We start from the raw sequence: 22,045 nt of genomic DNA on the forward strand, positions 1-22,045 counted from the left end.
GAACTGGTACCCAGAAGAACTACGGAAGGAGCAAACTAGCATAAAGTTTGAAGATTCTTGTACACATCATCTGTCTAGCATCACACAACATAAGGAATCAGGGACGACACAATGTACGTAGCTACTGAGTGGCACCTCACTTTCTGAAAACAGAAATTTCAAAAATATCAATGTATAAATGCTTAGCCTAATATTCATTACTATTATAACTAAAAAACTTAAGTAATATATAAATTTCTTTCACCTATTTTAGGGAAAAAGCAAACATGTAATTAAAATGTCATTGAAAAAATGTTTCAGAAGATCAGTTTTCAGTCTGACATGTAATTAAGCTTGGGAGATATCAACCCAATCTCTCTAATAAAAAGCTTTAACAATCTGAAAATCAAAATTCTTCTTAGACCCATCAAAGAAATGAAGTCACACACACAAAAAATGTCCCTCTACGTTGGAGAAAACATGCTTAGAATGACAACACTGAAGCAGAAACCTATAAGAAACCTCTGCAGCAGCTAGTACTTAGGAAGGAAAATTCAAATTATAATTGATTAATGGTTCAAAGCTCAGTGAGGATCTGTTTAAGATTTTAAAACTGGGGGTTGGAGAGATGGCTCAGCGGCTAAGAGCACTGTCTGCTCTTCCAGAGGTCATGAGTTCAATCCCCAGCACCCACATGGTGGCTCACAACCATCTGTAATGTGATGTCCTCCTCTGCCTGCAGATGTGCATGCAGGCAGAGCACTGTATACATCATAATAAATAAATAAATAAATAAATCTTTTTTTTAAAAAAAAGATTTAAAAACTGTAGGAAGATCTAGGACCCCTCAGAGTTTTAATTCCATGGCTACCAAGTGCTCAAAGTAAAGATAAAAATAAATCCACTCATGTCATGAAGGGCCAGGCAGCATTTCTGAATTATGCCCAGCACCTGTGTTCTCTGTAACAAGGCCTGACTTGGGCAGAAGCACTTCAAGGACCTATAGACGCTGGCTGTATTAAAACCTAAATGGAGTGTGAAATAACAAACACACTACCCTAGCCTACCCCAGCCCTCCCCTCCAGGCACAGGCTCAGTGAACCGTAAAAGAGACTCACAGGATTAGACAGCACCTTGCCTCCTCCTAAGCCTTCCCACACCAACAGGGCTCCCTTGTAACAGTGGAGAGAGTCAACCTACAGAATTTCTGTCAAGGATTCTCTAGAGAAACCTGAAGACAGCAAAGGAGACAACTCCAAGACCGCAGAAGAAATTTTAGCCAGATGTTACTGTAAAAACTTAACTTCTAGTCATAAAAAGAAAGGCTCACTGTAAAGGCCTGTTCTAGTTAGGCCTCTGATGCTATGATAAATATCATATGCAACTTGGGAGAGGAAAAGGTATATATTTAGCTTACACATCCTGACTACAGTCCCCCACTAAAGGGGGTCAGGGCAGGACTTGAGGCCCGAACCAGGAATCAGGAGCTACAGCAGAGCCAACGAGGGCTCACCTACTGGCTGGCTATTAGGATTCACTTGGCTGGCCAGGACCACCTGTGCAGGGATAGCATTGCCCACAGTGGACTGGACCCTCCCATAGCAATCATTAATAAGAAAATGCCCCACAGACATACTCATAAGTCAATCTGAAGGAGGCAATTCCTCAGAAGGGTTCCCCCTTTTCTAAAGGACCCTATTTTTATGTGGAGTTGACATAAACTAATAACCAGAACAGCTATTTAACTTAGTTGATATTACTTGGTACACCATATACAGCATTCAACAACACAACAACAACAACAACACAACAACAACAACAACAACTAACCAGGAAGACTGGGGGATTAAACAGTCAGAAGTGGCATGAAGGGCAGTACCACACAATAGTCATTTTCAGTGGATTGCAATAAACACGAAAACCAAAAATAGCAAACTTCTATCTAAGGTATGATTGACAAGCAGCTTACCTTACAGAACTTGACTTCAGCTTCTAAATGATGAATGTACTGCGACTGGTCATTAATGATAGGAACAAGGTTGTGCACGGTAGGCATGCTGTCGTCCTCGCATTCAGATGGCCGCTAAGGCAGAAAGGACAAATGAAGACACTCTAGGGTTCTCAGAGAAGCACCTGGCTATCCTCTCTACAAGCAATTTAGTGCTGCCGTGACATAAGCAAAGACTAGACCATGGTGTACGAGATCACAGACTACACAGAGTATTATTTCTCTATGCTATAAATCCTACAAGTATAAGGATAGGAATATTATTTTTGAAAGCTTCAAAGTGAAAGAGATATTAAAAGCACATGACAAATGGAGTTTCTTTTTCAGAGCAGGATACTATAACTGGCTTGGAATGGGCTACCTGCTTAACTACTTCACAACATGACAGCCCATTCAGGGATGCTGACACATGAGAGACAGCTCTCTCCAAACCACTGCCGTGGAAGAGGAGTGCCAACGGAAAGTGCACATCAGCTCAGCAAGGAAGAGGCTTCAGCCAGGTACACGGAAGTCAAAAGCACACCAGGGAGGCAACATCCTGTTTCAAAGCGCATGTTAGAAGAGCTTGTTTGGAGTTTCAATTTGTTGTTGGTGCTGTTGGGTGGGTTTTTATTTTTTATTTTTAGGTGCAGGAGCATGTGGCGATGGGGGTGGGACGGTGATCCTAGTCTAGTGGCAATTCAAACTATGCAGCCTGGGACACAGATCTTTAAGGCTAAGCCCTAAAGGAGACACACGAGCCCCACTAGGGAGTCCAAGAAGACACTTCTGGAAAAGTTCTACCGCAGTTGGTTTTTTTGAGGAAGATGGAATCAGGAAAGGGGAAATGAACGAGTCAACCATTCGGCCTGACAGGAAGCCTTGTGAAGGGAACATTCTCTTTCTCACTCTGTTGAGTTTTAGGGCTTTGGCAGAGTAGTGTTTCTAACTGAAGTGTTTTCTGTACTAAGAGCTAGGCTAGGTATAAAAGAAGGAATTGTAAGCCGGACCAAAGTTATAGTGTAGGCCTTAGGTCCACACGATGCGTGTCACATAGGCTTGCTACAAGGACATGGTGCCTCAGTCCTGAAATTTTTGCAATCATAAGGGAAGATGAGATATTTAGAATTCTTTAGAAACCCATAAAGTATGATATAAATGCATCATAGTAGCAGTGGCCACCTCACAGTTCCAGTATGTGTGACAACGGAATAGAAAGCCTGCCTGCTACACTCTGGAACCATGAGGCTAGCCTTGACTCACACAAAGAGTGTTGTAATAGCCCCCTCTGAGGAGCACTGCATTCTCCCCAACACACACTTCCATGCTTCATTCTTACTTTAGAGAAATACACTTCATTCACATATTCAATATTTATGGCTCTTGGTTATCATTTTAATGAAACATTCTATTACTCCGTGCACTTATTACTGCTGGCCTTTGATTTCCAGAATGCTCTGGAAAGCACAAGGTGCATGGAGTGCTTTCAAGTCAAGTAGAGGACATTGTAGAACTGTTGCATGTTCAGATATGCTTCTCACTTGAGGGACAAAGCTGAGCTCTGGCGTGTGGCACTTACTGGGTCAGGGTAGTTAGGAAGAAGATGCTCTCCAAGTACACAGGTCCATTTGCAGGAGCACATGTAGAATACTGGGAACCCAAACCACGTAGTTACATATACTAACTATGAGGCATGCTAATTAGAAGTCGCTTTCAGACTGTACCATTAAGTAGACTCTTATAGCCGGTATGGCATGTTAGAAGCAAGTGGGGCTCCTGAGAGTAAATCTAAGGCATTGATGAGATGGAAAGTATATTTAGGTATTTTTCTTTAAGTTTAATATGTGGCTATCCAAAGTATACTAACTCTTCAAAGATTATACAAATTCAAAGAAATGCTGCATAATTTCTCACTAGTTATAACACTAAATAAAACAGTATTACAAAAGAGGGGCCTAACATTACATTCAGTAACTTCTACAATTGATTAAATATAGACCAGAACTTCTGAAAATATTACTAAAACATTATACCTTTGCACTGTATGTTACTTTTATATATTCACTAACAGTTGCAAAATATATTCATCAGACTGCTCTCTTTGACCTTTCTGAAGCCAAAAAAAACATAAATTAAAATGACAAGATTCCTTCTGTTCAAACAATCAGAGGTAGAATACTAAAATACTATGGCTGTACTCTGGAATGTGTGCCACATGCACAAAATGACACAGGGAAATGAAGCAAGGCTAGAGAGCCGATACTGTAGTCAGGCTCCACAGGATGACACTTACCGAAGGGGACATCTTTCGTCGTCGTGGTGGAGATGTCTCATTTTCCTTACTTGTTTGTTGGCGCAACAAAGCTTTCAGTTGATTGACTACAGAGCAAAAGCAATGAATTTATCACCTTGCTTGAGATTCATAGGTTATGCACAGCTTGGGCTATAAATGTTCCCCCAAAGGCCATGGGTCAAAGAAAATGCCCCTTGCTTAGCATTAATGAGGGACAAAAGAAATTAGAAGAGGTAGAACCTAGTGAAGACGCAGGATTTGTTTATTTAAAGAAATTATTAAAATAAATTTGATTATCAAAATATTAAATGGGGGACGTCTTCAAGTCACTGGGGAGGTGGGATCCTGCCTCTTCCTCTTCTTCCCTTCCTGGCATGAGGCAAGTAGTTACCTATCTGCATGAGCTTGCCTAGATATACTGTCCTGCTCCCTGCCCAAAGAAGCAAGGCCAATCAATAATGGACTGAAATGTGCAAAGCCATAAGCCAAAACAAACCCTTAGGGGATGTTGGCAGGCTCCTGTAATATTATCACATGGGAAACACAGGCAGGAGGATGACCACAAGTTCAAGCCCACCTGGTCTACCCAGAGAGTTCCTGGCCATCCAGTCATGCATAGTGAGAATCTGTCTCAAAAAGAAAAGTATATTCTTTATAAGTTTGTTTATCTCAGTTTGTTGCTATAGTGATAGAAAGTAGACTAGCATTTTATTACCAAACAGCAATCTAGAAAATATTGCTTAAGCTTCCATTAGGCAAAAAGAATTTTACTATTGGCTGGGGATACACAGAATATATTAAAAATAAAAACTCCACTTCTTCAGTAAGAATTTAAAAAGAAAAACATTTACACCAGTAGATATAAGTGTCTAATGTAACCTGGAGCTGTGTATTAGCCTGCAAGGACAGGGAACACAAGCACGCTTGCTTCACATAGGTGCTAACACCAGCCGTGAACAGGAGTTCAGAGCTCAGGAAAGAGTGTAAAGGCCTCGGAAGTTTCAATCATGAGGCACTGCACATGTAAAGGGTTGCTAAGAGGTGGCTTCTTTCTAAGACAGAAAGTTAAGATGAGGCTTGTGAAAAGGATGGTTAAGATGCTGCGCTGGCCAACAATTCTATTTGGTCTGTCTTTCATCTTGGTATTTTTGTGGGTCCTATTACCTCCAGCTGCATATTAGCAGAGTAACAGGCATCTTAAAAGGGTGTTGGGAATGGTCACCTGCCTTCCACTGTTGCCTTGATGTCAGCATGCCAAACAAGAAATTTAAATTGTGATTTCTGTTCCCCAGACTTTGAAGGTGTGCTCACTTTGTAAAATCATAAAGTATACAAAGAACTGAGGTAAACAAACAGGTGTTCAGGAGGAATAAATATTTTTAATGTTTAAAAAAAAAAAAGATGACAGCATGGCAAAGTCTGACTAGAGAAGTAGGTGAGAAAATATTGTTAAGTTAGGAAAATATTGTTGCTCCAGCCTAAGATTTTGGACTTAAGTCTATAGGATTTTGGAAGTCAAAAGAAAAAGGGCGAAGTGAAGGAATTATACTGCTCTTCTGTCACACAGCAACAGAAAGCCAGCGGTAGAGTGGTCAAGCGCACGGAGCCAACTCTACAGGGTTGGGAGAAGCTACTGTGAGCCATTCGTGCTCGAGCTGTCACACTCACCAGCATGGCTGTGCTGCAGTTCATGCCAGGCCACCCCCGTGTCCTCCTTCTCGACGTTGATGCTGGTGGAAGGATCCAGTGCCTCTTCTTCCACAGTGACGTCAACTTCTCTCAGGGCACATCTCAGTTGCTGAATGCTTCTATTGGCACGTTCTGCAACAAAAAGGTGATGAAAGCTAGGACCAATAAAATGGTAGCAATCACACGCCTACTTGGCCAACAAGGCATCCTCAAAAGGAGTACCAGTTTTAGGGGAACTTTATGGGACAACACAGAATTCTAGCTGTAGCTAGCTAAGGAATATAACAGAGGAGGTAAGAAAGGTGAGTCCTGTTAGGAATTAGACTTGGGGATCTCTATAGTCTCTGTTCCCACCAGTACGAACATTCAGTCTATGTGATATAACCAGCAAGGAAGACTGGATGGCACAGCTTCTCTTGTGCCCAGATAATCACCAGCATGCGGAGGCTCCTTCCTGTCCCTCGGTGCTTAAAGCTCACCTGCCCCACCTAGAGATATGAGGTGAGCAAACAGAACCACTCAGGAGGCTCAGTCACTCCAAGCCCCGGCCCAGGGAAGTCTCATTTTCTCTGGTGACCTAACATCCTACCGTAAGAAACCAAGCTGCCTGAGCTAGTTCCGATCAAGAGTTGGACAGCGGGTGCTCAAGGTGGCACCCTTACTGTGCAGACCTGGCTGACAACGTCTCACAGACACTTGGTCAGTATAAATGACCACTCCTAGGCTCGAAACTGAATCTAACCAGCACTCAAGTGACATAAACTGTCTATGATGGAATACTTTAAGATATACTGTTATCAGCCAGGCATGGTGGCACATGCCTTTAATCCCAGCGCTCCGAAGGCAGAGGCAGACAGATCTCTGTGAGTTCAAGGCCAGACTGGTCTACAAAGCCAACTCCAGGACAGGCAAGATAACATAAAGAAACTCTGTCTTGAAAAACAAACACAAAAACAAACAAAAAAAGATATACTGTTACCATTGCTCATCTCTATCAATAGCCTCAGGGTCACATTGCCCTTCCTCACAGGCCTAAATTTGCATTAACAGCCTGCAGTGAAGTCACAGTTCCTCTTTAGAAAGGTCAGCAGGGTTTGCTTTCTCTGTCTTGAACTGATTACTTAAGAACTGGCCACCCTGCTGGAAAGACATAGAGAGAAGGCAGTGGGACAGACCCCGAGACTACAAGAAGCTCCCCTACTTTCCCTGTCTTCCTCCCAGCTGCTCAGCGCAGCCTCCAGCAGATCCCAGAGACCACTCAACTGTCATGGCATGAGAATGACGCTGGGGTGAGAACCCAGCGCTTGCTCTGCAAACCTGAGGGTCTGTACTCAGGTCCCCAGAGCCTTTGTAAAGGGCACGTGGCAGAGCACACATGTTTGCTGGTGTGGGAGAGGCCAATGTCAGTAGCTTTTAAGTTTAGAATCAAACATAATAACCATATTACTTAGCAGAAAAAAATACTCCATGTTACAAAATATGCAATATGGTTACTTTACTCACAGGAACTCACCTTCTACATGGATAACACTAAAAAAACAAACAAACAAACAAACAAAAACAAAAACAAAAACAAAAAAAAACTGGTCTGACCTGAGGTGAATGAAGAAATCCTATTGTCTTCATGGTGAATTTACCACCACTGTTTTCTCTATGCCGCTCAGACCTTCACAAGCCTGGTGCTGACTGATAACCAGGTCTGGTCCCTTCCTACTCACTCTGGGTTTAGGAAAGTCCAGATTAGATGCAGTCCTGGTTTTAGCAATACAAGGAGCAGCAATAGTTTTCTAAAACTCAGTATTTTCTAAAAAGACTTGTCAATGAGAAAGGAAAATGGAAGTGTTCTATGATATGCAATGCATTCAGACATTTAGATTTGTGTGTTAAATCTATAAATAAAGCACTTGTCTTTACAGTGCCCATTAGAGTGGAAGCAGAGGGTGGGACTAACATTAAAGGGATGCTCCACGGAGCTATCGAATTACTTCACGTCTAAGACAAAGATAATTATTTATTTATATCTACTCTGATTAAAAGCTAAGAAGTTCTATTAGGAAAAAAAGGAAAAGGAAATCTTACATTAAAAAAAATACAGTGAGGAATCCCTATAGTAAAGTTCTTTCATGAGATTACAATAATGGCAGGGTTCCTGCTTTATATATTTAATATATAAAATATACTAATATTTTTAATATTTATATATAAAGCACATATTAATATATTGCTTTCTATTTAATATATATTATATGTAAACACAGATGACATAGATGCTGGGGATTGAACCTATACCAAGGAAGGATGCTAAGCAAGGACTCTACCACACAGCAACTGTGGCCCAACTTGCAACAACTTTTATTCCTGTTTCTAATATTTTCACTCAGTCTTTCATAACCACACCAACATTACATGCTAAAAAGCATCAAAATTACAAGGCCGTGAGCTCAAAAATTAACCTCTCTCTAAAAGTGAACTTTGGTTTGGTTTATTTTTGCACGTTCTCACACACTGAAGGAATTCCTGCAAGAACTGCATCCTAAAACTAAGCTCAAGGTAAAGACATTTTAAAATCATTCAGTGTAACATTTCAAAGCACATTAAGTGTTTTCAATTCTCGATAGCAGCATGCTTATGATATGACAGACTGAGTTAATCCTGAGGGATAAATTAAGATGATTCAAGACAGATGAGATGCCATGACTCTTTAACTGGAGCCACTGCGACGGAACCTCCCATAATCCACCTCTCACCAAATGCAGTTCACTGCTGCTCACACTTAAGCGACCAGATTAGATGGGAGGGCCCCTTTATCATTTCCTACCCCGCTGCTCATAGTTACCATTTTATCTAACCAAGAGCCAGAAGAATATCCATTTCCTCTGTTCTCCGAGGACAGCTGCCTATTTCAGAATACATTCTGATTTCTTCTCTCCGGCACCAACTGTAGGCTGTATATAAACTTAATTATAAGCATAAATGCAAACAGAGCCTCTGCATCTGACAGAGCACATGAACACAAGTGCAAGTGAATGCTCTATCTGCAGTCCATTATCCAAGCGTCAGCCAGTACAATGAGCCCCTAAAAGGTTTTTAAGCTGAACACTGAAGTCAAAGTGAGTCTTATTTATTTCTCAGTCCAATTTCTCTTCTCCCTACGTTTTAACTCCTGGCTCACCACTGAGCTTCTTTTAATCAACTTTAACTTTTTAAAAGATAGCTTTAAACTTTGACCATTATCTGCATACATAACGTTTTCTCATCATTTTCAACATCCACTACTATCCCTCCTCACCCAAGCCCCTGCCGTCCAGACCCCTTCCTCCTCCCGCAAAAGTCCTCTCCTATTTAAATGTGGTTTATCTTGTTGTTCTTTTGTAAACCCCTGAGTTGAATTAGGATTGCCTGCATGAGTACAGGTGTGGTGCTTTTTAGGAACATGGCAACAAACTAGTAGCTGCACCACTTTAGAAGGAGGGCCAGCCCCACCCCCGCCACAGGACCTGCCGATAGCTCCTCCGCTGGGGTGACATTAATATGTTTTTGAGCAAAGCACAAGTGCCCCTCAGTGTAAGACTAACAACTACATTCATCTAATCAATTATTAATTTCTACATTTTCCATCTGCCTAGGAGATGTGAAAGAGAAATGCCCTAGAGTCAGGGGTGGGGACTTAGTCTACAAAGTGCCCAGCTGTCTCTGAGAAAACGTACAATGAACCATTTGCTAGTCTGAGATATGAGAGGCCCTGCAGTTCCTGACACAAGTTTAGACTAGGCAGACAAGCAGAAAAAAGAAACCACAGGAAGACAAGAAAACCGTATCTGTTCACACTTGCCAGGACCACATCCCCATTTATAAGATGGCTGTCATGGTTTTCTAGGGAACCAAGAGGTAGCAGCAATATCATGAAGGAAACAGCCTCATCCACAATCGGACAAAGCCAAGTGTATAAGCAGCAAGCACAGCAGTGAAAATGATGAAAAGAACGTGACAGAAACGAAAATGTCAACAAAACCATGATCCTAATTCCAATGGCTGAAATGTGCTGAAATGGATGGCACCAGTGGAAAAACAACTTCAACAACAGTGAACTCTTCATAAGAAAGCAGGGCCTGGAATATTATCAATGACACATGAGGTGGCAAGTCTGAGACTGGTTTGTCCATCCTGTGGCATTCATCTGGCACCTCTTTGGCACCACTGGGCAGACTAATGAACCTGGTCCTTTTACGAATAGAGAATTAATTCCAGCTGGGCTGGCAGAAGACTTGGGGTAGACTCACCAGACAACACAATCTGTATTCATAATTGTAATTACTCTTTCTTGAGTCTTTTGCAAAGCCTTGCAATGGCTACATCTGAACACAGTGGCATTGGTGTTTCAGACCTGATAACTCTGTCATAGGAACCAGGCTATGCATCTTTGCCATTGTCCCTGGCTTCCACTTCCTTGCGCCCCCAGTGTGACAATCAACAATGCCTGTAGACATTACTAAATGTTCACTTTCCAGCCAGACTGTCCCTGGTTGAGATCAATGAAGCAAGATAACTCCTGCTCAGCCTTGATGAGCGATTTCCGCTGTAAGTGTACACTCACCACACCCACCACTTTATTAGGCAGCAACAGCAGCAGCCCTTTGATGCAGGGGTCAGCACAGCACACTGTTGGTATTAGTGATGGTAGGGCAGGGTATAACCAAAGCCCACCACTATCAAGGTAGGATTCTTTACATTTCTGTTGCAATAAAAAGATCAAAAATCATATTTAGCTTACTTTATTGCAAAGGTAGAGCCTGATGCAGTATTTGCACTAGGTCCACACCTTCAAACCTTTCAAAGGGCTTAATGAACTCCGTCGTGATCCAGGTTACTGGGATGTGTGCAGAAGTGAGGATATTTTCTTTCCCTCTGTACTCATGTAAAAAAAAGAATGCCATGAGCTGGTAATATCACTGAAGTACAAAATGTTAATGATGCTAAAAGAGAATATAATTTTTCTTATTATCTCAATTGATTGGTTATCTTCTTTCTAGGAACATAGTAAAATACATTTACAATTTTATAACATGTTGGAAACAAGGTTATGTTTGCAAGTGACTAATGTGAACATCCTTTCTGCCTGTTGTAGGCTGACTACTGTGAACATCCTTTCTGCTTGTTGTAGAGTGACTACATCCTTTCCTTCTGTTGCAGGCTAACTACTGTGAAGATCCTTTCTGCCTATTTTAGAGTAACTACTGTGAACATCCTTTCTGCCTGTTGTAGGGTGACTACTGTGAACATCCTTTCTGCCTGTTGTAGGCTGACTACTGTGCACATCCTTTCTGCCTGTTGTAGGCTGACTACTGTCAACATCCTTTCTGTCTGTTGTTAAATCTTGTCTTTTACCTATTTCACCTCAATAGCAAAGGAAAAAGAAAATTGGGAGTTTATTTGTTTTCAACTACTCAGGGCAGCCTTAACTAGAATCTCCTTGCCTCCGTCACCTCAGCATGGGAATGACCAGTATGCCTAGCTTATTGATTTTTATTCTAGTAAAAATAAAAGAGCCAAAAAAGCTAATAGTACTAAAAAACAACATGAATATATAAACAAAAACACTCATAATTCTTACATCCCCCCAAGTGTTTACATATGAGTACGTATGTGTGTGTGTATGTATGGGTGGGTATGTGGTGTGTACCTACAGATGTATAAATACAAGTAACTCATAGTAAATAAAAAATCAAGAAAATATTTATAGAAGTAGAAAAGAAGTGTAAGTTTTATGAGTAAATTTGAGAAAAAGAGAAACTCTCCTGAAGATAAACATGTGTTTTAAGTGGGCCAAGGGTCCAGATGACATCACTGCTGGCTTGTATACATGCAAAACTCTCAGTTAGTACTATTACACAACCCCTCTGCAGATGTGAGTTCTTCCCTAGCAGGATCTAGAGAGATGTGTCATTCACATCCAAGTAAAAACATCCACCATCAACATTCTCTCCACTTCTCTCCAATTACATCAAATACAGAGGCCTTTCCCCAAGATTAGTGCTCTTCCTACAGTCTCCTTCTTACTTGCTCTGGACCAGTTCAAATTCTTAACCTCAGTTTCACAAGATATGAGCAGAAAGAAGGGAGAAGGAAGCCAGGAAGGAAATGAAAGGCAGCAAGCACACGCCTGTTCTTGGCCTAGTCTCTTTCACTAAGTCCCTTACACACTTGGCTCCTTCAAGCAACAATTCTCACATCTAGTTGACGCTTTTAATCTTACAGATGAGGAAATAGAAATCCAAATCCAACTTATTAACTGGCCCAAGGTCACACAGATAGGAATCAGCCAAGCGACAGGAAGTCAGTGATCTGCCTCCTAGTCACACATTCTCTCCTGACTCTGTCATATTCTCCACAGATTCCATCTAGGGGCTGAAAAAGGTGAGAACTGCATACAGAGTGTACATAAAAGAGAAAGTATATGTTCCTGTCAAAGCGCAAGCTTGTTTATGCCATTGCCCACTCAGCCAAAGGCAGCTAAGAATCATCTGATAAAGGTGCTGATAAACTGCATCCACACCCGCATGGCTCTGCTAGTAGGCAGGCCCCACATTACCTTGCAATGTCACTGTTTTTAATACTGGAACCGCTTGCTCTAATGCGTAACACCTAAAACATCCAGGGTCAACTGTAATTCTGACTCTCTTCCACTTTCTTGGCTTTTAAGCTAATTGACTTCATCTCATGTCCTCATACAATCATGCACTGAAATTGTTTATCTCATTGGTGGAGGCTGAACTGACCCTTCACTCTTTGGGCAACTGTTCTACTGCAGGGCTACATCCCCAGTGCAATGCACAAAATAGAAATAGGAGGACATATTAGTTACTTTTCTCATCACCAGGACTAACCACCTCCCAGAAGCAATTTAGGAAAGAGTTGACTCACGGTTCAAAGGTCACCATACATCCTGTCTGGTGTAGCATAGAGTTACCACTAAGTATTTGGTGGCAGGAACTTTAACTTGTTCACACTGTGACCAACCAACAAGCAAAGAGCTCAGCCTCCTGTTTCAATCTCCCAAGTAATGGGATTCCAGGTGTATGCCACAGTCTCTTCCCCCAACTTCTTACCGAAGGCCCAGGCAACCAAAAAGGGGTAACAGGAAACGATAAAATGGAGCGATGCTAGGACTGTAAAGCCAAACATTCTACAACCTTTCAAAACAGTGCCAGCAACTGGGGACCACGTGTCCAAAGACTTAATTCTGTGGGGGCTATTCAGAGAGGAAGCAGGAGCATTTGCTACATCCCTGGTTACAAAGACGTCTCTCAGCCACTGGGCCTTGACTTAAAGGTGTGTCACCTACTGACATCGACTTAATGAACACCTAACCACCCGGCCAAGAAGCCTTCCAAATCCTTTCTAGTCCCAGATTGAGCTCTGTGCTCCCAGGAGACCAGTGATATGCTCACTTTGACTATGAACTTGAATGTTCATATGGCTATTTCATAAGAATGCAGAATACTAGCAATTAGTGAATGAAGACTTATTTTTAAAATCTCAAGATTTTACAGGAAGAAAAGACCAATACTTTATAGTCTTCCAACATACATAAACTAAGGAGGACATTTTATAACACAATTTTTAAATACTGGGCAATTTTTAAATAACAAATAATGTCCTATTCAACACAGTCTGTCTGGTCAAAAACAGAAGTTTACTTTAAAGGGAATTATTCTATCTAAAAGTAGTAATTGATATTTGACTACGCTTGAGTTAAGGATTAATCCTGTTTTGTTTCTTCCTTCTAGATATTGTGGTAATGATGTCACTAAATCAATAAATAATACATCCTGAAAACCAGGAAAAATTCAAGTTCTACTTCTTGATTCATTGCTAAAATTATGCCTTAATTTTACAGATGTTTATCTTTCTTCTATATCTCATATTTGTTATTGGTTGAATATTTTGACATTAAATGGTTCTTACGCTAATTATAAATTTTAAATTTATCTTAGAACTTCATGTTATCAAAAGTTACTGGAAGCAATAGCACAGCAACTACATCTAGTACGACAAGATTTGTTTTTATGGTACTAGGGATTGAATTCAGGCTTGTCCAGGCTAATCTGTGCTACTTCATCAAGCTAAGTACCCAGTTCTATAAAATGAGTTTGAAATTAGCCTTATGACTACATCAAAATGCTTAATAGTACACAATCCCCAGTGTGAGGGAGGAGATGACACCCTGAATGTGTGTTGTCGACATGAGCACCGCCAAGTCAAGAACCCCAATGTCTCACACCCATCGGAATGGCAGGGCAGGCTCTGGAGACTGGCAAGGCTTCCCCTGCTCAAAGTATGGACACAGCTGACCTTTAGTTGAAACCAGTAGGTGCGGAAAGTACAGAGCACAGCTTCCTTCTCCCAGAAGACTGCTCCCTACAGAAACTCCTTTCTCCTGCTGAGTTCCTAGACTGCTGCTGTGTCTCCATCTGAGCCCATGGCCCTTCCTATCCTAGCATGATGTCACTTGTGTCTGTCACTTCCTCATTCTCTGATGCCCCCATCAGATCAACCACATGACTACATCAAATTGACTAAAATTAAAAAGTCCCCTGGTGGTTAAATAGAGGTCAAAAATTACATCACAGAAGAACTAGATGAAACCAGAAGGCAAACAACAACAAAACAGAAAAATGTACCAATCTGGAAAACGTACAACCATTTATAACATTGAGCACAAAATTTTTCTTGAATCGAAATAAAAAGTTACTCTGGTACCCACTAACTCTTGAACTAGCAGTAGGTGGAGGATTGCATTAAATTCTTCCATCTTATGGTTTTAATACTGAGGATGCTAACAATCAGTAACAATAGATACAGATGATAAGCAATATGCCTACAAAGTCAAGAGTACATGGAGATGAACTTTGCAGTCTTCTCAAAAAATTTACATTTTACAGGTAGCAGCTAACATTTAATTAGCATCTATGTGCCAAACATTGGTTTTGACCCTTATTTTAAACTACAGCAAATGCAGTTTGCCTCATTTATTCTCTCCCACTAATCCAAAAGAATCCACAGCCACAGGGACTCATTGCACATTTATCATGTAGTACAGCTAACCCAAATAAGACATTCAATTAGTATTTGCTGAATAAATCAGGTTATAAAAGAATCAAATATTTTAATTGTTGGCCATAGCCTATGGGATAATGAAAATGTAGAATAGGAGAAAGTGCGTCACAACGAGTAGAATAAAGGTTTTAGTGACAGTTTTACTCATGTGTCCCATATTTACTTGCTCATCTCTCCTCCCTTCCTTTCCATGTGCCAGACACGCATTCTGAATCACAGTCACAGTTCCTTTCTTGCTACAGAGTAACAATTTTTAAAGGTCTGGGGGAGAAAAATCTCAGTTTTATGTTCATAATTCATTTTGTTCCTTTTGTTCCCCAGAATAATCATGGTGTAGTTAACACTACAACTTCAATATAACACGGTCTCAAGCTTCCAGAGGTTTATGTACATTGTCAGGATGGCAGAGCTAGCTTTGAGTATGGATGCCGCTTCACCAGATAAGCGTTCTTGATAAGCGTTCTTCCAGCACTTTCCTCAGAACACTTGAAGTAAACAAAACAGGTTTCCATTCTAGTAATGACTTGATTAATAAGAAAGACGTAGGCTTTTAAAGGTTCAGAGGCCTGAATTTAAGACCTGCCTTTGGCACTACGAACCACATGTGTGTTTGGGCCTACAATTCAACTTCTCTGAACTTCGATTTCCTGACATGTAAAATGGGGGACATTAGTAAAATCAAGTTTTAAATCTTTTTCTATATGAAAATACTATAGATTAAATACCATATTATTTCAAATAACTGTTAGTGTTTTGTTTCTGGTTTTAGTGCTCAGATTTGATCTACTACACCTGAATTTGAATGTGTAAAAATATATAAATAAGAAACTTATTGCATTAAACAGCAAAGTACGGCAACAAGGTAAAAGTGGCATAGAGTTGTCCACGAGCTTGTGCTGGTACTGGCTGATTGACACCTAAATCAAGATGTAGGTACCTCATTGGGTCAGGTAACCCTAAAAATCAGAGGTAACAACGCTGCTTAATCCTAAAACCCAAACTAAACGATTTCATCCATAAGATCAGAGCAATCCGTCTTCTTCCTCCACAGCCTGTTTGATGCTCATGAAAGTGTCAGGAAAACCACCCACTAACTAGCCATGTGACCTGGGAGAAAGGCACTGAGATTCGGAGCAACTCACCCCGGAGACTCCGTTGATATTGCCCCAGACTGTCCTCCAGGGTAGAGTTCCCTGAGGACTTCGCCATGGAGTCAGAGATGGGAGTTAAGCGGGAAAGTTTCCAGTGTACCCCTCCGAGGACAGCCTAGCGAAGGGGGTTGGGGGGATTCCTGTCTGCTTCCTGTCGCTGCTGTCACTAGGGAGCCAAGCACCCCGGACCGAGCTCTTGGGGGCTCTTCCTACCCCCTGGCCCTCATGGTGAACGTCGGGAGTTGTAGTTCTCTGGCTCAAACCCTGCAGCCTCAAGAGTACTACGAGCCTTCAAGATACACTACGCTTCCCAGAAGGCTATGCGCTGGGGCGCCACTCCGGCAGTTTAGCGGCCTGAGCCGGTTGCCAAGAGACGGGTTGGCAGGCCGCGCCCTTTTCCTTTTTGCCCGGCTTGAATTAGTCCTGCTGTCCGGCCATCATCCAGCCACCTGGACCGACCCGCTGACAGAAGTGGTCCGGCGAAGGCCTAGACTTTTCAAAATGGGCCGTTGTGGAGTTGATCCCTGAGCTCTCCTCAGGGATTCACTGAAAACTATGTTTTAGTTAGGATGTCTGTCAAGAGTGCTTTTCTCTAGAGAATGAAGCTGTAACTCTTCCGAATAGCGAAATCGTGAAGGCGGCGGACACTACAATTCCTAGCATGCCCAGAGCCCCGCCTTCCGCGTGGAGTTGGCGCGCTGCCCGCTGGGAATCGTAGTCCTGGTTGGTTGCGGTCCCTCTCCAGCCAAGCGGCTCTTCATTGTTTAAACCGGTCTTGAAGGCACGCCTGCGCAGTGGGCAGCTGCAAGAGCATGAGGGTGAGACCCTCCGTAAAGCCCCCTTTCATTGTCTGGGTCTGGCGCCTGCGCAGTGAGGCACCGCTGGGCCCCAGGCAGGAGGAGGGAGAGGGCTTGGCTCCGTGCCCTTCGCGATGCGCCTGCGCACTGAGCTGCCGCTCGCGGCCGTTCCCGCTATGTGTGGGGCGTGTGTGGAATAACGTTATTGCCCAGCGGAACCGAGGGGGCCCCAGCTCCGCAGCGGCGGCGGCGGCGGCGGCGGCGACGACAACGGCCGACGGGGGTTGCGGGGGGAGGACAGCGTGGCAGAGACTGACGGGACGCGCCGCGCCCCGCCTCCCGTCCGGTCCCTCTCTGCGGTGAGGGGTAAGTGATGCGCTCGGGGTCGGCGCGGCCCGGGATTCTGCACATCCTCAATCCTCCTCGGCTCCCGCGGCCCGGATCGGGGCGCGGCCCGCGGCGGGATGGAGTGCGGGCCTGGAGGCCGAGGAGGCGCTGCGCGGACGCCCCGCGCGGACGCCGCCCTCCTCTTCCCTCCCCTCCCCCACCGGCTGCGGCCGGCAGCCCGCCCGGGGCCGGCTTCCCCCCTCGGTGCGCCCGGGGCTCTTCAGCTCAGTCCCGGCTTTGTGCAGCCACCACCAGAGCAGTCTGGGAACGCTGCTGCCGGCGGAGCGTCAAGGGACTGGGCTGCGTGGCCGCTGGGGAAGGGAGTTTTCCAGGGAGCCCATCCCTTTTGTAGGGTTGGTTTTGGGTTGTGCTCCGGAGGGTGTCCGGAGGTGGGGTCGCCGGGGGTCGGAGGACGAGCCTACGGGTGGCGTTGGGAGGGCGTGGAAGACGCGCTGTCACACAGCCTGCCAGGCAACTGCACCCCACTTAGCTTCTAGCTGGGTAGTAAACCCACGGGGAGGAGCGAGTGGCTTCCTGTGGGCTTCATTGTCCCAAGATTCAGATGTGGGGTTTGGGTCTGGTTCCCTTCCATTTTATTCAAGGGGGAGAAATAGCAGCTGCGTGACACGCACTGGAAGACAAGGAATTGTGCCCTAAGTCATATATATGATCTCTGTTTTCTAGTGTTGAGTAGTTTTACTGTTGTCGTCTTCCTCCCCCCCACCCCACCCCTAAGAATGTAAAGAAGACAGTCTATACCTGCTAGAGTCCAAGTCGTCCAAGGTGATCAATTTAAAATTACTGGGTGACAATGAAGGCTGGGTTAGGTAGGGCCTGACAGCAAAGCTGTTGTTTAGCAGGGAAATGAACCAGCAGAATTATTTTTTCCACTGGGTGGGTAATTCGCTCATGTTCCTAAGGGAATACATGAGGATACGATTAAAGCAAACAAAACAAAAAATAGGCCGGCTATATTTCAGTTTCTCAAATTGATTGGTTTTTTGTTCTGTTAATGAAAATTCAACTGTTGGAGAGGAATTTGTTGAAGCAGACAACACATTTACTTGAAAATGCATCATTTAAAAGCATTTGAATCTTAAGCGTATGGTGTTGGCAGTGCTTTGCCAAGCTTTCTGCAGACGATAGGATGGAGCAGGATGAGCAGGTGGAGGGATAACGTGTGAGTTACATTATAAATACAGACTACATCTTTATGGATACAGCCCTGTGTACTTAGCCTTCAGGGACCGAGGACTGAGAAGTAGCAAGTTACAAACCTACCAGTCGGTATTTTTTTGCCATTGTTCTAAAAGGCTGCTTTATTTCGTCCTTTTGTAAGTACTATAAAACTTTGGTGTCCTAAAACGTATGTCTTGAGTGGGCTTAACAGAAACTAAGAACAGGCAAAGTTGGCGCACTTGTTTGCCTACTCTGAAGCGATTGAAGGCAGAGTCAAACAAAACCAGGATCTGAGCAGCTCTACTATCTCTCCTGTGTGCCCTAGTCCCCTGCCCTGCACAAATACATAGAACATTTCCTACATGCTCCTTGAGTGGATTGCATTAGTTAACTCTGTTCTCACAGTTGTATTATTTTACTCTTTGTGTTGACATAAATTAGAATTATACTGAACTGGAGCTTGAGTTTTATAGACTAAAGGAAAATGTCTCAACATTTGCTTTTTGTAAAACAGACTGGCTTCCCTACTTACTAATAACCAAAATGTAATATGTCCTAATATTTTATACCATGGTCAACTCTATAGCCTGTGTTAAAAATAAAATGTACACAAGAACTTAATGATGTTTGGTTTTTCCTTAATTAATGAATTAAATTTTAACTTATAGTAGCATTCACCTTTTGATAGCATTTGGAGGGGCTTTGCTATAAAGTGGGCTTTTAACATTTAATTTTTGTTCTTTAATTCTACTCTATCTCGATATTTTTATAGATTTTTATTAGAGTACAGCCAAATTTTTGTTTGACTGTTATGTTTTTTAAGACCAAGGTTCTCTGAATAACCCTAGATGCCCTAGAACTTGCTCTGTAGGCAAGCTGGCCTTGAATTCTTAATGCCTGTGCTTCCTGAGTGCTGGGATTAAATGCACGCACCATCATGTTCAGCTTAGATTTCAGTCAATTTTTTAAAAAATTATAATCAAATTCCATATGTGAATATTATTCAGTAAAATTTTAAGTATATTTTACCAATAAATCTCATGGTATCCTAAAATTATTTTGTGTAGAATACATAATCTTTGTTTCTTATTTTAGCATTAGAATAATGAAACCTGCATTGTAAACATAAGTATCAATTCTGCATGCTAATGCAAATATCAGAGTGATTTTTAAAATTCTGTACTTAGTAATTTGTTTCACTTTCTCATTTCTTTTTATTTACTGGGGTGGGGGGAGGCAATCAAAACTCAGTTTTATTATTGCATCTGCTAGTAATCAAATACTACACAAGCTTAATATTTGAGCTTATCTGTATGGTATTGCATTCTGGTTTTTTTGTTTGTTTGGTTGACTTTTTTGTTTGTTTGGTTAGCTTTTTTTTGTTATTGTTGTTGTTAGGTTTGGTTTTTTCCCCCATGAGTGTGTGTTGTTTGCATGCATGTGTGTTATGCATGTTTTCATGTGTTGTGGCATGCATGTATGCCTGAGGCTGAAGTTTCCTTAGGTGCTTTTCTACATTGTTAGTTTGTGGCAGGGTATTTCCAATGAACCCACAGCATATGGATAAAGCTAGTCTCCCTAGCTGACTTGTTCCAGGAACCCCCTCTTTACCTTCTGAACCAACTGTACCCCACTCAGGTTACCATGCCTGTCCAGCATGGCTTGTGGTGATCTGAATCCTGCCTGGTCATCTGGCTAGCCCAGCAGGTCCTTTATACTGGCTTTTCTTCTGTCTTCAACATCAGAGTGTTAAGCAGTATACTAGTCTAATAAAAATATAAGAGGTTATACTAAGTTGAAAATACCTGTAGAGTTGCAAATTTTTCTGAATTAGCTATAGGCCATCGATGTTTGATGGATAAATAATGATTAAAGCATTAAACATTGACCTCTTTCACTTACAAAAAAAGGAGGGTCAAGTTTAGTGGAATAAAAGCCTCAGACCATCTTTTCTCATTTAATTTTTTCTTAACAATCAAGATTTCTGGTAACTACCCGTGGCGAAGTGAGCTTTGATTTTACTTGTTCTAATGTTTATGTGTTCAATACTGAGTTCCCTTTTTTGTGGTATAAAAAGAATAAGGAAACATTTGTAGTTGATTAAACTGAATATATGGTCCAGTTTAGCTGAAATGATTGTGCAACAGGATATGTATTTTTTTCAGGCAAAGTAACAGCAAATATGTATTAGCCTTGTTTCATGTCAAACAAAAGCTTAAAAGAAACTAACAGGAGGAAAGCTAGTGTCATATAAATTACTTACATATAATAGTAACTGAACAGGAAGGAGTGGGAAAGAATGCCAAGCTTTGTATAGAACTGGGAACCACGTGAGACAGTAGAGAACAAGTAACCATTTTAGCGCATTAGTAGTCAGTGCTATAGAAAATATTTTTCTTTGGAGGCATAGCATTATTGAAAAGGTAAATAAAACACACTGCATGGAGCACCTACCAAGTGGTAATTTTTACAACATGCTTTATCGAGGTATCATGTTACACATTTAAAGTTGAAAGACTTGGAGTTGGGGAGATGGCTCAGCGATTAAGATCCTAGCTGCTCTTGCAGAGGACCCAGGTGTAGTTCCCCACCCCCACGCAGTGGCTCCCAGTCACCTGGAACCCCAGCTCCAAGGAGCCAGACACCCTCTTCTGGACTCCAAACAATGGTGCATATCTATACATATAGGCTCAGCTAATACAATTTTAATAAGCTCTCTTAAAAATTTAAAAAAACATGAAGCGCAGAGTTAGTTAACTGTTTCTCTAGTACACATTACAGAAATGTTGTTTGTCATTGAACCTCTGTATTTTGACCAAAGCCTGTTGACTCATCTTTTTAGTAGGTTAAATGACAATACCTGCTTCCTTATTATCATTAATAAAAATGTAGAAATGGAAGCATTTTACAAGTCTTCTGTACAGGGTGCCACATGTTGCTAATATTCTTGAGATCCAGCGTCACATGAACTTTTTCCTAGACTTGAAAGGAAGCCCATTTAACTTTCAGGAAGTATATTGAAAGATTGGTACCAGAGTCCTGGGCCAGAGGAGGTCCCAACTAACCTGATTGAGCTGCATGGGCAGTAGAGCCGAGTGAGGTGAAACCAGAAAGGACTTAATGCAGTATGGCCACACCAGGAGGAAGAAGCAAGGGCAGCAGCGTAGTAGTCCTTGTCTTCTGGATAAAGACAGCTGCTCTGAGATTAGAGAAGAGCAGACGTGGAGAGCCAGCGCCATGCATAACCAAACATAAACTGCCAAGCTGTGATCTGGTAGCTCTTTATCTGGTTCTCCTAGGTCTGCTAGTACCAAGAACCATTGCTGCTTGAAGAACAGTTCAGTTCCTTTTAGGAGACGATTGCTCCTCCTTAGGAGAGTAGCCTAGGATCCTTTCAGAAAGTGTAAGGCGACGGGGCTCAGTGTGTTCCTACAGTTCAAGGTAGAGTGGGAAAGGAACCTGAGAG

General features: G+C 42.3%; 2 protein-coding genes across 21 annotated transcripts in view; one reads left to right on the plus strand and one right to left on the minus strand.

The window, feature by feature from the left end:
- Positions 1-16,491, minus strand: part of SDCCAG8 (SHH signaling and ciliogenesis regulator SDCCAG8) — a 204,073-nt gene extending 187,582 nt beyond the window's left edge. The window contains exons 1-4 of one of the 6 annotated variants that reach the window (XR_014774790.1): positions 16,208-16,491; positions 5,928-6,080; positions 4,260-4,345; positions 1,949-2,062 (exon numbers count right to left, since the gene is read on the minus strand). Coding sequence is in view for 2 of the 6 variants with exons in the window: in XM_084758220.1 (XP_084614346.1) it covers positions 1,949-2,062; positions 4,260-4,345; positions 5,928-6,080; positions 16,208-16,274 (420 nt within the window). In the remaining 4 variants the exon portion in view is untranslated. The remainder of the gene's footprint in view (positions 1-1,948; positions 2,063-4,259; positions 4,346-5,927; positions 6,081-16,207) is intronic. The other 5 variants (XR_014774791.1, XR_014774792.1, XR_014774793.1 and 2 more) reach the window with 5 other exon arrangements.
- A 425-nt stretch (positions 16,492-16,916) lies between these two features.
- Positions 16,917-22,045, plus strand: part of CEP170 (centrosomal protein 170) — a 92,884-nt gene continuing 87,755 nt past the window's right edge. For 3 of the 15 annotated variants that reach the window (XM_084756991.1, XM_084756978.1, XM_084756983.1), the window contains exon 1: positions 17,103-17,379. The gene's annotated coding sequence lies outside the window, so the exon portion shown is untranslated. Of the gene's footprint in view, positions 17,035-17,090; positions 17,380-22,045 lie in introns of those variants that run through there. The other 12 variants (XM_084756984.1, XM_084756982.1, XM_084756977.1 and 9 more) reach the window with 9 other exon arrangements.

This window comes from Acomys minous (assembly GCF_964271855.1).
Source record: "Acomys minous genome assembly, chromosome: 1".
NCBI classification, from domain to species: domain Eukaryota; kingdom Metazoa; phylum Chordata; class Mammalia; order Rodentia; family Muridae; genus Acomys; species Acomys minous.